The sequence below is a fragment of the Oncorhynchus nerka genome, linkage group LG8 (genome assembly GCF_034236695.1).
Source record: "Oncorhynchus nerka isolate Pitt River linkage group LG8, Oner_Uvic_2.0, whole genome shotgun sequence".
In the NCBI taxonomy this organism is placed as follows: domain Eukaryota; kingdom Metazoa; phylum Chordata; class Actinopteri; order Salmoniformes; family Salmonidae; genus Oncorhynchus; species Oncorhynchus nerka.
The window spans coordinates 57,861,164-57,873,266 of record NC_088403.1 but is presented as its reverse complement, the minus strand read 5'-3'; the positions used below and the strand labels follow the sequence as shown (position 1 = coordinate 57,873,266).

General features: G+C 44.4%; 1 protein-coding gene across 2 annotated transcripts; it reads right to left on the bottom strand.

The window, feature by feature from the left end:
* Positions 1-319: 319 nt before the first annotated feature.
* On the bottom strand, positions 320-10,711 carry si:ch73-40a2.1 (tyrosine-protein kinase Mer). 2 transcript variants are annotated; one of them, XM_029667103.2, is made up of 15 exons: positions 10,418-10,711; positions 9,970-10,034; positions 9,038-9,686; positions 8,685-8,840; positions 8,070-8,405; positions 7,432-7,603; positions 6,672-6,763; positions 6,270-6,389; positions 6,070-6,150; positions 5,562-5,654; positions 5,312-5,427; positions 5,102-5,211; positions 3,248-3,407; positions 2,894-3,027; positions 320-1,107 (listed from the first exon to the last, which is right to left on the bottom strand). In XM_029667103.2, the coding sequence occupies exons 1-15, from the start codon at positions 10,497-10,499 to the stop codon at positions 783-785; spliced, it is 2,691 nt and encodes an 896-aa protein (XP_029522963.1). In that variant the 5' UTR covers positions 10,500-10,711; the 3' UTR covers positions 320-782. The 2 variants fall into 2 exon arrangements, with proteins under 2 accessions (XP_029522963.1, XP_029522964.1); XM_029667104.2 differs by lacking the exon at positions 9,970-10,034 and having other exon boundaries at positions 10,418-10,710.
* Positions 10,712-12,103: the final 1,392 nt, after the last annotated feature.

Sequence of the window (12,103 nt, the reverse complement as noted above, 5' to 3'; positions counted from 1 at the left end):
TGAACATGTTATTACTCCAAACTAGCGAAAGTGACAAACTGACACGTTTACATTTTCGTGAAAAACAACTTTATAACGGAGTTTATAACGCCTTTGATTTGACGGCCTGCATATGCGCAGTTCCGCTCGAGACGCCGGTTAGACCCGATGACGTGTATCTACGCATGAGCATTGCAAGCTAACGTCGCCATGAGCTCGCAAACAAGTGTGATCGGGGATTTCTTTTGGAGAAGCAGTTTTAGCTTATCTTCATACTGTACTGTCTTTGGTGACACATCACACTCTATTCTTGTATAATATCACTCTTTCTTCATGCAAATTTGAACTCTGGAAAAATGTAATGCTTTTATGTAGTTATGGGTTTGAAAGATCATCCCTAAAACAATGTTCATTATAAAAATAAAAATAATATTTGATTATCAAACATTATTTACAGAAGTTGTAGAAACATTGTGGCACACCAATCATCAGTAGAGAAGGTAATGCCCAGCAATCTGTCTGCCACACACACACACACACACACACATAGGGAGAGCGAGATACTGTACATATAAAAGTGTCAAGGTGATTTGAATTTATCTAAATTTGATATGTTGATTTGTGCCGAGGTATCTAACCACAGAGATGACGCATGGAATAAACACATTCAAACACGCTTGGATTGTTGAAGGCTATAACCGTAGCTGACAGAACATAAAACACCAGAGAACGTTTTTAAAAAGCAGAGCCTCTTTCACAAATATCATCTATAAAACACCCACAATGCCTTCCTAATCCACTGTCTACACAGCAGACTCAGTTTTCGTACACAACAGATATCCTTCCTCATCTTTCTTGGGTGGAGGTTTAGCATTAGCCCCAGCCCCCACAGGGGTGGGCAGGTACACGTTCCCCACTGCGCCCTCCTCAAAACCGGGGTTGTCATATCCATCGGCAACCCACGGACTGTAAGTGGCAGCCTCCAGGCCCTGGTTGATGTAGTGGGCCTCCTGGCTGGCCTCCAGCGGGGGCAGCTCAAACAGAAGGCCTTTGAGCGTCTCCCCCAGCTCCCTGAAATCAGGCCTGTGTCCTGGTTCCCTGTGCCAACAACTCAGCATCACCTCATAACTAGGGGGGAGATGAGAGGTGCAGGGATGAGATGAGTAGATACACAGTGCATATATACAGTATATATATATATCTACTTTCTCTCCCTCATCTCGTGAGATGAGGTAGAGAGAGAGTGAGGTAGAGAGAGAGTGAGGTAGAGAGAGAGAGTGAGGTAGAGAGAGAGAGTGAGGTAGAGAGAGAGAGCGAGGTAGAGGGAGAGAGCGAGGTAGAGAGAGAGAGCGAGGTAGAGAGAGAGCGAGGTAGAGAGGGAGGTAGCGAGAGAGAGGGAGGTAGAGAGAGAGAGGGAGGTAGAGAGAGAGAGGGAGGTAGAGAGAGAGAGGGAGGTAGAGAGCGAGTGAGGGAGGGAGGGAGAGAGAGGAATAAGTCAGACAGTGCAGAAAGGAAGAGGGAAGGGGAGAAGAAGATGGATTGAGAGAGAACAAAGGAAAGAGACACTGTATCAGAGAGAGGAAGGAAGATGGATTGAGAGGGAGAGGCAGGGTGAACATATAATTAATTACACAGACAATATCACCTCTGTGGACATGCTCCATGTTGCCCAACTCTCAGTTACAGCCTGTCGTGCCAATAAGGCTCACGTTGATTCAATTAGTTAGAACTACAGGGGAGGTCCAGAAGCTAGCCAATAAATATTTGGGGAGAAACCAGGCGCACTTTATGTCCCACTGGGCACAGACGTCAGTTCAACATCTAGCTTTGATCAGTGGTGTAAAGTACTTAAGTAAAAAATACTTTAAAGTACTACTTAAGTAGTTTTGGGGGGTATCTGGACATTACTTTGCTTTTACTCCACTACATTCCTGAAGAGAATATGTACTTTTTACTCCATACATTTTCCCTGATACCCAAAAGTACTCGTCACATTTTGAATGCTCGGCAGGACAGCAATATGGTCCAATTCACATACCTATTAATATAACGTGTTGTCAACCCTACTGCCTCTGATCTGGAGGACTCACTAAACACAAATACTGCATTTGTAAATAATGTCTGAGTGTTGGAGTGTGTCCCTGGCTGTCTGTACATTTAAAAAACAAGAACATCATGCCATATGGTTTTCTTAATAAAAGGAATTTGATGTATAGCATTTACTTTTACTTCATACTTTTACTCAACTATGACAATTTAGTATTTCTTCCACATCTGTACTTAAGTACATTTAAAACCAGATACTTTTAGACTTTTACTCAAGTAGTATTTTACTGAGTGACTTTCATTTCTACTTGAGGCATTTTCTATTAAGGTATCTTTTCAAGTATGACATTTGAGTACTTTTTTTCACCACTGGCTTTGATTTACATTTGGTTGAGTTGTCAAATAACGTGAATTCAACGTGAAATCGACCAAAAATGTCACCCTGTCATTGGATGTAGGTTAAAAGTTGGGTGAAAAAATACAAAATGCCCTGACGTTGATGACTTTTTGGAAATCCAATCAGTTTTCCACGTTGATTCAACGTCATCACATTACAGATTTTGGCTGAAATGACGTGGAAACAATATTGATTCAACCAGTTTTTGCCCAGTGGGATTCAAACATGGCCCAAGTTGTCAGCAACTCTGTGTGAATCTGTAAACTGAAGTTTTCACTAAATACAGCTTCAAATTCAATTAATTATTGCACTCACACATTACATTGTAAACACAGGCTACTGGTAACCATATCTACGTTCACAAAACTAGCATCAGTTCTTGTGAACACGCATTGAGCTACATTCCCCCATTGACTCCATAACAAGAGAGGTCATACTACTAAACTAGACAAGAATAAAGTGAGGACTCACAGTTTGTCATCACACTCAGGAAGCTTGAGTCTGTGTCCAGCGTTCAGTAGCTCCAGGAGCTCATGGTTGTGGACCCCAGGATACGGTGTCCTTCCCCTGGACACTATCTCCCACATGGTGACCGCAAATGACCACTGTAGTAAAGGGACACACACACACACACACTTTCTTCAATTTAAACATGCATTGGCATAACAGCCAGTTATTTACAGCTATCTTTAGGATCACCCTCTGCTAGCTTCAGTAATGAGTTTGCCCTGGTCAGGTCACAGGGTCAGCTCACACTGCTGGTCCAAGTGATGGATCAGTCAGATGTCATGCAAGCAAGTCATCTCTTAATCATGTGTGACTTACCACGTCAGTCTTGCTAGTAAAGATGGACTCTGAAAGGCTCTCTATGGCCATCCACTTGACCGGCATTCGGATAGTCACTGTCTGTCTGTAGTAGTTGTTGCTGTATGTCTTCTTGGAGAGGCCAAAGTCAGCCACACACACGCGCAAGTCATCCCCCAACCTGGGAAAGACACATACACATATCATCCCCCAACCTGGAAAAGACACACACACATACACATCATCCCCCAACCTAGAAAAGATACACACACACACACACACACACACACACACACACACACACACACACGTCATCCCCCAACCTGGGAAAGACACATACACATATCATCCCCCAACCTGGAAAAGACACACACACACACACACACACACGTCATCCCCCAACCTGGGAAAGACACATACACATATCATCCCCCAACCTGGAAAAGACACACACACACACACACACACACACACACACACACACACACACACACACACACACACACACACGTCATCCCCCAACCTGGGAAAGACACATACACATGTCATCCCCCAACCTGGGAAACACACACACACACACACACACACACACACACACACACACACACACACACACACACACACACACACACATCATCCCCCAATGTAGAAAAGACACACACACACACACACACACACACACACACACACACGTCATCCCCCAACCTGGGAAAGACACATACACATATCATCCCCCAACCTGGAAAAGAGACACACACACACACACACACACACACGTCATCCCCCAATCTGGGAAAGACACACACACACGTCATCCCCCAATCTGGGAAGGACACATACACACATCCTCCCCCAACCTGGAAAAGACACACACACACACACACACACACACACACACACACACACACACACACACACGTCATCCCCCAATCTGGAAAAGACACATACACACATCAACCCCCAACCTGGAAAAGACACACACACACATGTCATCCTCCAATCTGGAAAACACACACACGTCATCCCCCAACCTGGGAAAGACACATACACACATCATACCCCAACCTGAAAAAGACACACACACACACACACGTCATCCCCCAACCTGGGAAAGACACATATACACACACACACACGCGCGCGCGCACACACACACACACATCATCCCCCAACCTGGGAAAGACACACACACACACATCATCCCCCAACCTGGGAAAGACACACACACACACACACACATCATCCCCCAACCTGGGAAAGACACACACACACACACACATCATCCCCAACCTGGGAAAGACACACGAGCGCAGACACACACAGATACAAACACAACAAGTCTGACTGGTAGTCAACTACGTTATACACCATTTAATAATATCTACTTACAGCTACAAAGAAAACATCTTTACTATTGCATGGTGATCTGTAGGCATATTCAATGTGACAAGGCTTTGTTTCAATTGATTTACCAACTGGTGTATCCATCCATCCCACTATCCTGATATCAGTCTGTGTTTCTTGGTACCATGTCCTCGAAGGCCTGGAAGAACCTTACCCATCCTCATTGAACATGTTGGTAGGTTTCATCGTATAGTATTCCCTTAGCTGAATACCAATGGTGTGGACATAGATCAGTGGAGGCTGCTGAGGGGAGGACGGCTCATAATAATGGCTAGAATGACGCAAATGGAATGGCATCAAACACATGCGTTGGATGTATTTGATACAATTCCACTCCATCCATTACCACCAGCCGGTCCTCCCCAATTAAGGTGCCACCCACCTCCTGTGACATAGATGCATGCGGTCTTCCTTATCTGAGGCTCCCGTGTAAGTACACTCTGACTGACTGGCACCCCCTGGTGGACTTACATGCAGTTGCGTGCAGCCAGGTCCCTGTGCAAAAAGCCATGTGAACTCAGATACTCCATCCCTGCTGCAATGTCAACCATGAAGCGCAGAAGACTCTGGTGAGGCACAAACTGTGAGGAGGGAAGAGGTATTCATTTAGATTATACATATTAGTCAGAGACAGTGCACGCGTGATGTGCGTCCTTGTGTGTGGGTGTGTGTGTGTCTCACCATGGGAATATCCCCGTAGCGGGTAGCGATGAGGAACCGGCGCAGGTCTCCATGCTTCATGAAGGGTAGTATCACCAGAGGGACTGGCAAAGGAGAATCCTGCTCCAAGGTGACCCCTGCAGGACAAACACAGATACTTTTAGAGGATGCCAATACTGCAACAAGAATTTGAAGGATGAATGGAATGTTGAGTGATAGCATTAAAGTCGGCATTAAAATAGAGTAAGGTGAGCTAGTATGGCAGAATTACCAAGAAGTTTGACAACGTTGTTATGGTCAAAGTGCTGCATGATCTCTGCTTCCTTCAGAAACGACTCTAAGTCCTCCTGCCTGTCGAGTCCAACTGAAGCCACATAGGGAGAAAACATACGGTATAAGCTATATAAACCACAGGTGAGGGCGGGCTCATTAATGGCTGGAATGGAATAAATAGAATGGTATCAAACATCGGTTCCCATGTGTTTGATAACATTCCATTCAGCCATTATTATGGGCTGTCCTCCCCTCAACAGCATCCTGTGCTACAGACATACAGCACTAAGGAATAGACTGCATTCATGTTACATGGGGATATTTCAAGATATCCATTCATTTTACATGGGGATATTTCAAGATATCCATTCATTTTACATGGGGATATTTCAAGATATCCATTCATTTTACATGGGGATATTTCAAGATATCCATTCATTTTACATGGGGATATTTCAAGATATCCATTCATTTTACATGGGGATAATTCCCTGAATGATGCGTACCTCTCATAGTCTTGACAGCTACTTTGATGTCTATCCCTTCCTCTGGAGTAAAGATCCCCTCGTAGACAGAGCCAAACTCTCCTGGAGGTACAGTCAAAACCCATTATAATTCACTGGAACATGCTTCATTATCAGGATAGAATAGAAAATCAGGCTGCAGACTAAAATAGAATGTTATATGATACGTCTCCTTGACTGACCAGCTCCCAGCTCCTTTCCCAGGGTCAGCTGGTTCCTGTCCACCAGGACATCCCTCAGACTGGTAAGTAGTTTGTCACCAACACTCTCCGGCAACTGAACCACACCAGGTACCAACACCACTATAGGAGACGAGAGACAGGAAAGGGGGCAAAAGAGAACGGAGGGGGAGTCAAATGGGGACACAACACTGTTATCTACATAGACAGGACTGTCAGATGAACTATCTGAGTCAAATGGGGACACAACACTGTTATCTACATAGACAGGACTGTCAGATGAACTATCTGAGTCAAATGGGGACACAACACTGTTATCTACATGGTTCATCTGACAGTCCTGTCTATCTGAGTCAAATGCTGTGTCTACTGTTTATAGTGAATTCTTGGCCGTGTCAGACTCACTGTTGACTTCCTGAGGGGCAGCGTGTGGGCCCTCATTACGACCATAGCTCACACCTGAGTGAGAGGGCAGCAGCTCCACCTCCTGGTCTTGACTGGAAAATAAATATATATATATATATATATATATGAACCTCTACATCCAAGCTAGATCACAAAGGCTCTGTCCCCAGCAGAGGAGGCTGGTGGGAGGAGCTATAGGAGGACGGGCTCATTGTAATGGCTGGAATGTAATTTTTGGAACAGAGTCAAACGTGATTTCCATATGTTTGATGTGTTTGATACGGTTCCAATAATTCCATTTCAGACATGTCAATGAGCCCCTCCTCCTATAGCTCCTCCCACCAGCCTCCTCAGGTCCCCAGGTGGGTATTCTGGTTTGCCTGAGCTATGTGTATTTACCTGAGCTTGGTGTATTTACCTGAGCTTGGTGTATTTGCCTGAGCTTGGTGTATTTGCCTGAGCTTGGTGTATTTACCTGAGCTATGTGTATTTACCTGAGCTTGGTGTATTTACCTGAGCTTGGTGTATTTACCTGAGCTTGGTGTATTTACCTGAGCTTGGTGTATTTACCTGAGCTATGTGTATTTACCTGAGCTATGTGTATTTACCTGAGCTATGTGTATTTACCTGAGCTATGTGTATTTACCTGAGCTTGGTGTATTTACCTGAGCTTGGTGTATTTACCTGAGCTTGGTGTATTTGCCTGAGCTTGGTGTATTTGCCTGAGCTTGGTGTATTTGCCTGAGCTTGGTGTATTTACCTGAGCTTGGTGTATTTGCATAGCAGAGAATAAACAGCAGCAGGGACCAGAATCAACAGCAGTAGGACTCCCAGTAGAGCTCCTATGATCACCCAGGGAGAGGGACCCTCCACATGGGAGTGGTGGGGATCCAGGGGGATGGAACCAGGGGTGTTTATCACTAGAGATTTCCCTGTAGACAGACGGGTATCTTCACATCATTTGAAGTGGGTTGGATTCATATCTGTCCTGACATTCCATGTCCTTCTACATCAAAAGGAAATGAGCTGTATGTGTTACCCATAACCTTGCACATGTGTGCATCGGCACAGTGAGGCTTTTAACAGCCAAAGTTAGTGCTCTGAGTCATGATTATCTTTAAGCAGCGTTGTTAGCATCAGCCGTTTTGGTTTTGTTAATATACCGTAACAGCGATGCCAAATGTGATGACATCATCCAAACTCACGATGACATGTTATGATATGATAAGGGTATGATCACAGTAGGATGGTACAATTCTTATCTTGATCATGACTCACATGTTCTTCCTTAGTTTTAACCAATCAGCAATCAGGATTAGACCCACCCGTTGTATCAGCAGCAGCAGTTACAGCTGTGTTAGAATGAGGTAGTAGTAATGACATCGTCCAGACACTCACGTCTATGAATGATTATGGATGCTGTTGATGACGCTGCTGCCCCCTGGTGGAATGACACATTATTTCTTGCCTGGACCGACAGCCGGTAGTCCGACCATGGGCTGACCCATGTGAGGTTGACTGCAGTGACGGTCAGTCCCGCTGAGGCAGGGAGAAAGATGACCGCCTCCCCACACACTGCCCACTGACCAGCAGTCCCTCCCTCTCTCTCTGAGCATTCCACGTCATACATCACTTCCTGCCTCCCCCCCAGGTCAATGGGAGGGTCCCAAAGCAGAGTCAGTATTGAGTCATTGAGGTACTGGACTGTTACATTTACAGGAGCAGAGGGCGGTCCTGTGGAAGAGAAATACTAAGTTCCAAACAGCTCGAGATATTGCAACATAAGAAAATTAGGAAATGAAAGAAACATTGTCATCTACAAACCTGTTTCCCATTGTTATTAAGATTCATGAATGACCCTCTGACTCCCCTAATATGGCACATCCATATTCAGTTGAAGCAAGTTGTTGAACTATTTACTACATTCTACACAACTCATCCATAAATCTTGTTAGATACTTCTGCGAAATTACAAAAATAATGTGGTTTGAGGAACTCGTCGGAGTGTCTTACGTGTGCACCCCATGACATACGGGTCACCCGGGAGGCTGAAGTATCCCTGACGACAGTCACACCCTTCTGCACCCTCCCTGTCCGTCTTCCTGTTGGGTGGACACGAGCGACAACCCCCACTCTCATTGGCTGCCTTGTAGTATCCAACTCCACAGGCTGTTGGAAGAAACCCAAATAAATCTGTCAAGGCTACTACACAAATAGACGGCTAGCCCTTATAAGATGCATGGGGCCAGGAGCTTTTCCCGACTATGCGACTTGACCTGGAAAAACTCCTGTCCCAAAAAATATACTGTGTATCTACTAGAGTCAAACTCATCATAGTGGTGTTTTTCGGGTTGGTCGTCACATACCTTCACAAGAGTCCACCTTTTCTTGGTGACCCGGGGCGCAGGTGCACCCCCCTTGCAGTGGACCCCACTCCCCATTCACCTGGCACTCCCTCTGAGGGGGCTCCACTTGCCCCTCTACCCCCACGGCGCCTTCAACACAGGACCCTGTCAATGGCCCCGCTCCTGCAGACGCTCCCTCAAACCCAACAAGGTGGCTGACCAAACGAGGACATCTCCTGTAGTACAGCCTGACAGAGGATAGGAAGATGCAGGGCCCTGAGTAGGTGAATCCAAGATGGAAGCCGTCGTGTGAGAGAGGCTCAGTGTTTAACACTAATTCCAGGCTGTTTATAAGGTACTCCTTGATCCGATGCACTTCTGTTGTGGTGCTGAAAGTCTGAGAGGTTTTTAGATTGAGGGGATTCTGGGATTCACTAAATTTGGTGAGTGGAGAGTCTGATTCCAGAAGGTGGACCTGGAGTGGACTCAGCTGATTAGATGATGACTCCTCTTCCTGGGCGAATTGTAGGTCCAATAGCAGGTGCAGGGCATCCTTCCGTGCAATCCAATTAGTCAGTAGTGATCTTGAACTGGGTTTGTTGTTGACAGCGCAGGCTTGATAGACTGGGACTTGGGTCTCTGAACCCATCTTCAGTAATTTCTCACTCCACTGTAGTGACAGGAGAGGAGGATACAACATGTTATTAGGCATACAGCCATAGGCCTACTGTAGGACAGGGCCAAAAACACCAGGGGGCAGTTTCCCTCATACAGATTTAACCAAGTAATGGACTAAAAAGCCTCTTCAACAGAGATTCTCGTGCTTAAACTGTCAGGGAAACCGGCCAAAAATGTATTTCATGAATGATCTATAAAGTAACTGGTCTAAACCTCCACAGCATCTAGTGTTTCTGCTAGACATAGAGAGCAGAATGGGTAGCCATCCTACGTACTGCTTTGGGGTCTGGATAAGATGTCCATTTCAGACTGGCCTGTTTGACTGAGTTGAAGAGCTCCACTGAAAGGAAGAGGAGAGAGGGGACAGAGGCGGGGAACGACGGGAGAGGATTGGAAGTAAAAGTGGTTTATTTCACTCATAATGTAAGCCTGGCATGAAATGTAAATACTGTAAAGTGCCCAGACAGTGGCAGTAATTACATTATACAAAACGTTCTATTCTATTTAAAATATATATATAAATACAAGTATAATTTTATTCATTTTAGTAGTGTAATGTACAATACAGAGGCATATTATTACCAGGAGAATTGAAAAGAAAACTATTGTTAATCTGAAAATATGATCAAATATTCAGTACAGGCTATTTGCGTGCTCGTCAACGTATACACAACAATGTACATCATTCGGACGTCATCTTGAACACCTGTATGAATGACTTACCTTCTCGCGAGGTTGTTTGCGCAAAGGTGCAGCCACAGTATATACATAACCAAAGTACAACATTCCACCTGACGGCCGACATCGTCCGCACACTTCCCAGTCTTTTCAACTTCTGTCAATATACATCAGAACACGCTGTCTTCAAGCGATGACGAAGTGCTATTATGAAGAAGTTTAAACAGGAACCACTTTTTCCACAATGCATTTGGCCTGTAAGAAGTCTATAGCTAAACTGGGCTACATGTCAAATATTTTGGTCATGTTGCGATAGCGGGAAATTCTTTCAGCCTGGAATCCTCAGTTTGACCATAAGAATGTCGCTACGCCTGAAGGCTATTACATTACTTTTTGTTCCCTCCTCCACTCACCCCTTGCTAGAATAACAATAGGACAGAAAGGAAGATTCGAGTGCTCAGGCGTGAAGTTAATTTGATAACCTCCATCCCGTCACTCAAATATCCTATAGTAGTAGCTCCATTAAAAATGCATAGATACCTAGTCCTACCTCCTTTATCAAAATAATTTAATTTTTCCGAATACTTTTTAGAAGAATTTACATTAGAAGAATAGTATAATTCTGAAAGGGTCAGTGGGGGGGCTGTCACTGTTTTTGTTTTCTCTGTTGTTGTTGTTTTTTGTTGATGACGATGATGATGATCAACCAATCAAATATTATTTATGAAGATGATTTTCAGTTTGTTAACTTCAAGCGTGTTAGAAAGGTGTAAAATCACTCATACAAAACTGCTCATAACAGGTCATATGAAGGCAGAGAAGTCTTGAGAAGAGGCATATTATTCACTCGTTTCTGATATCATCCTGTACAGACTTACTGTTATCCCATGAAGGATGTTTGTCCTCCCACTGATCAACACATGCCCAGTATTGGTCAATATCTCCCACTTCTTCTTTTTTTCAGATTTTAAATCACATGACTTTGCCATTTTGGTCAATTTCTGCTTTCCACAGTACAAGTACACAGATATTTGTGGCCTGCTTATAAGACTGAGGTGTCGCAACAATCATTGTGGAGTAATGGTAAACAGTAGAAGAAGTAGAAGTCTAATGAATAGCTTCTTAAATGCACTCTAGGTTTTCATTTAATTCAATTCAGTGGCGTAGGCAGAAATCTACTGATGGCAGGGCCAGCTAAAATGTGCAGTATGTGGGCCAACTGTCATCAATGACAGTTATGTTGTACAAATGGTAATCTTGGCTGGTTTTGCTTGTAAATACTTTTTTAGTTGTATTACGAACTTTGAAATATTTTTCTGCTGTCATCTATCGCACACAACAAAAAATCTGACTGTGATTTCACTTTTCAGACCAAGTAGTCTTGTAGGCACAGTTGCTACCGGTCATTGTGAAAGACCCACCTGTTTTGCATGTTTGTTTGGCGACAATACGTATCACATATCAGTTTGCAAACAAAGGCTGCCTCAAAATGCAGATGTTTCAGCCTAGCTCAGTGCTTTCTGTGGTGGTGGGGCAGCCAGCTTAAAATACAGAGTGAACGCATTGGTAATGTTCTCTAGCTGCGCAGTGATTGGATCAGTGTTATGTCATTCATGGGGACACTACGTCACCACAAAATCTACGGGGAGAACTCGAAAATTCAAGCCCCTTGGGTTCTGCCATAGATTTACATTAGAAGTGCCCATCCAATAATGCTCAAGGTTATTGGGC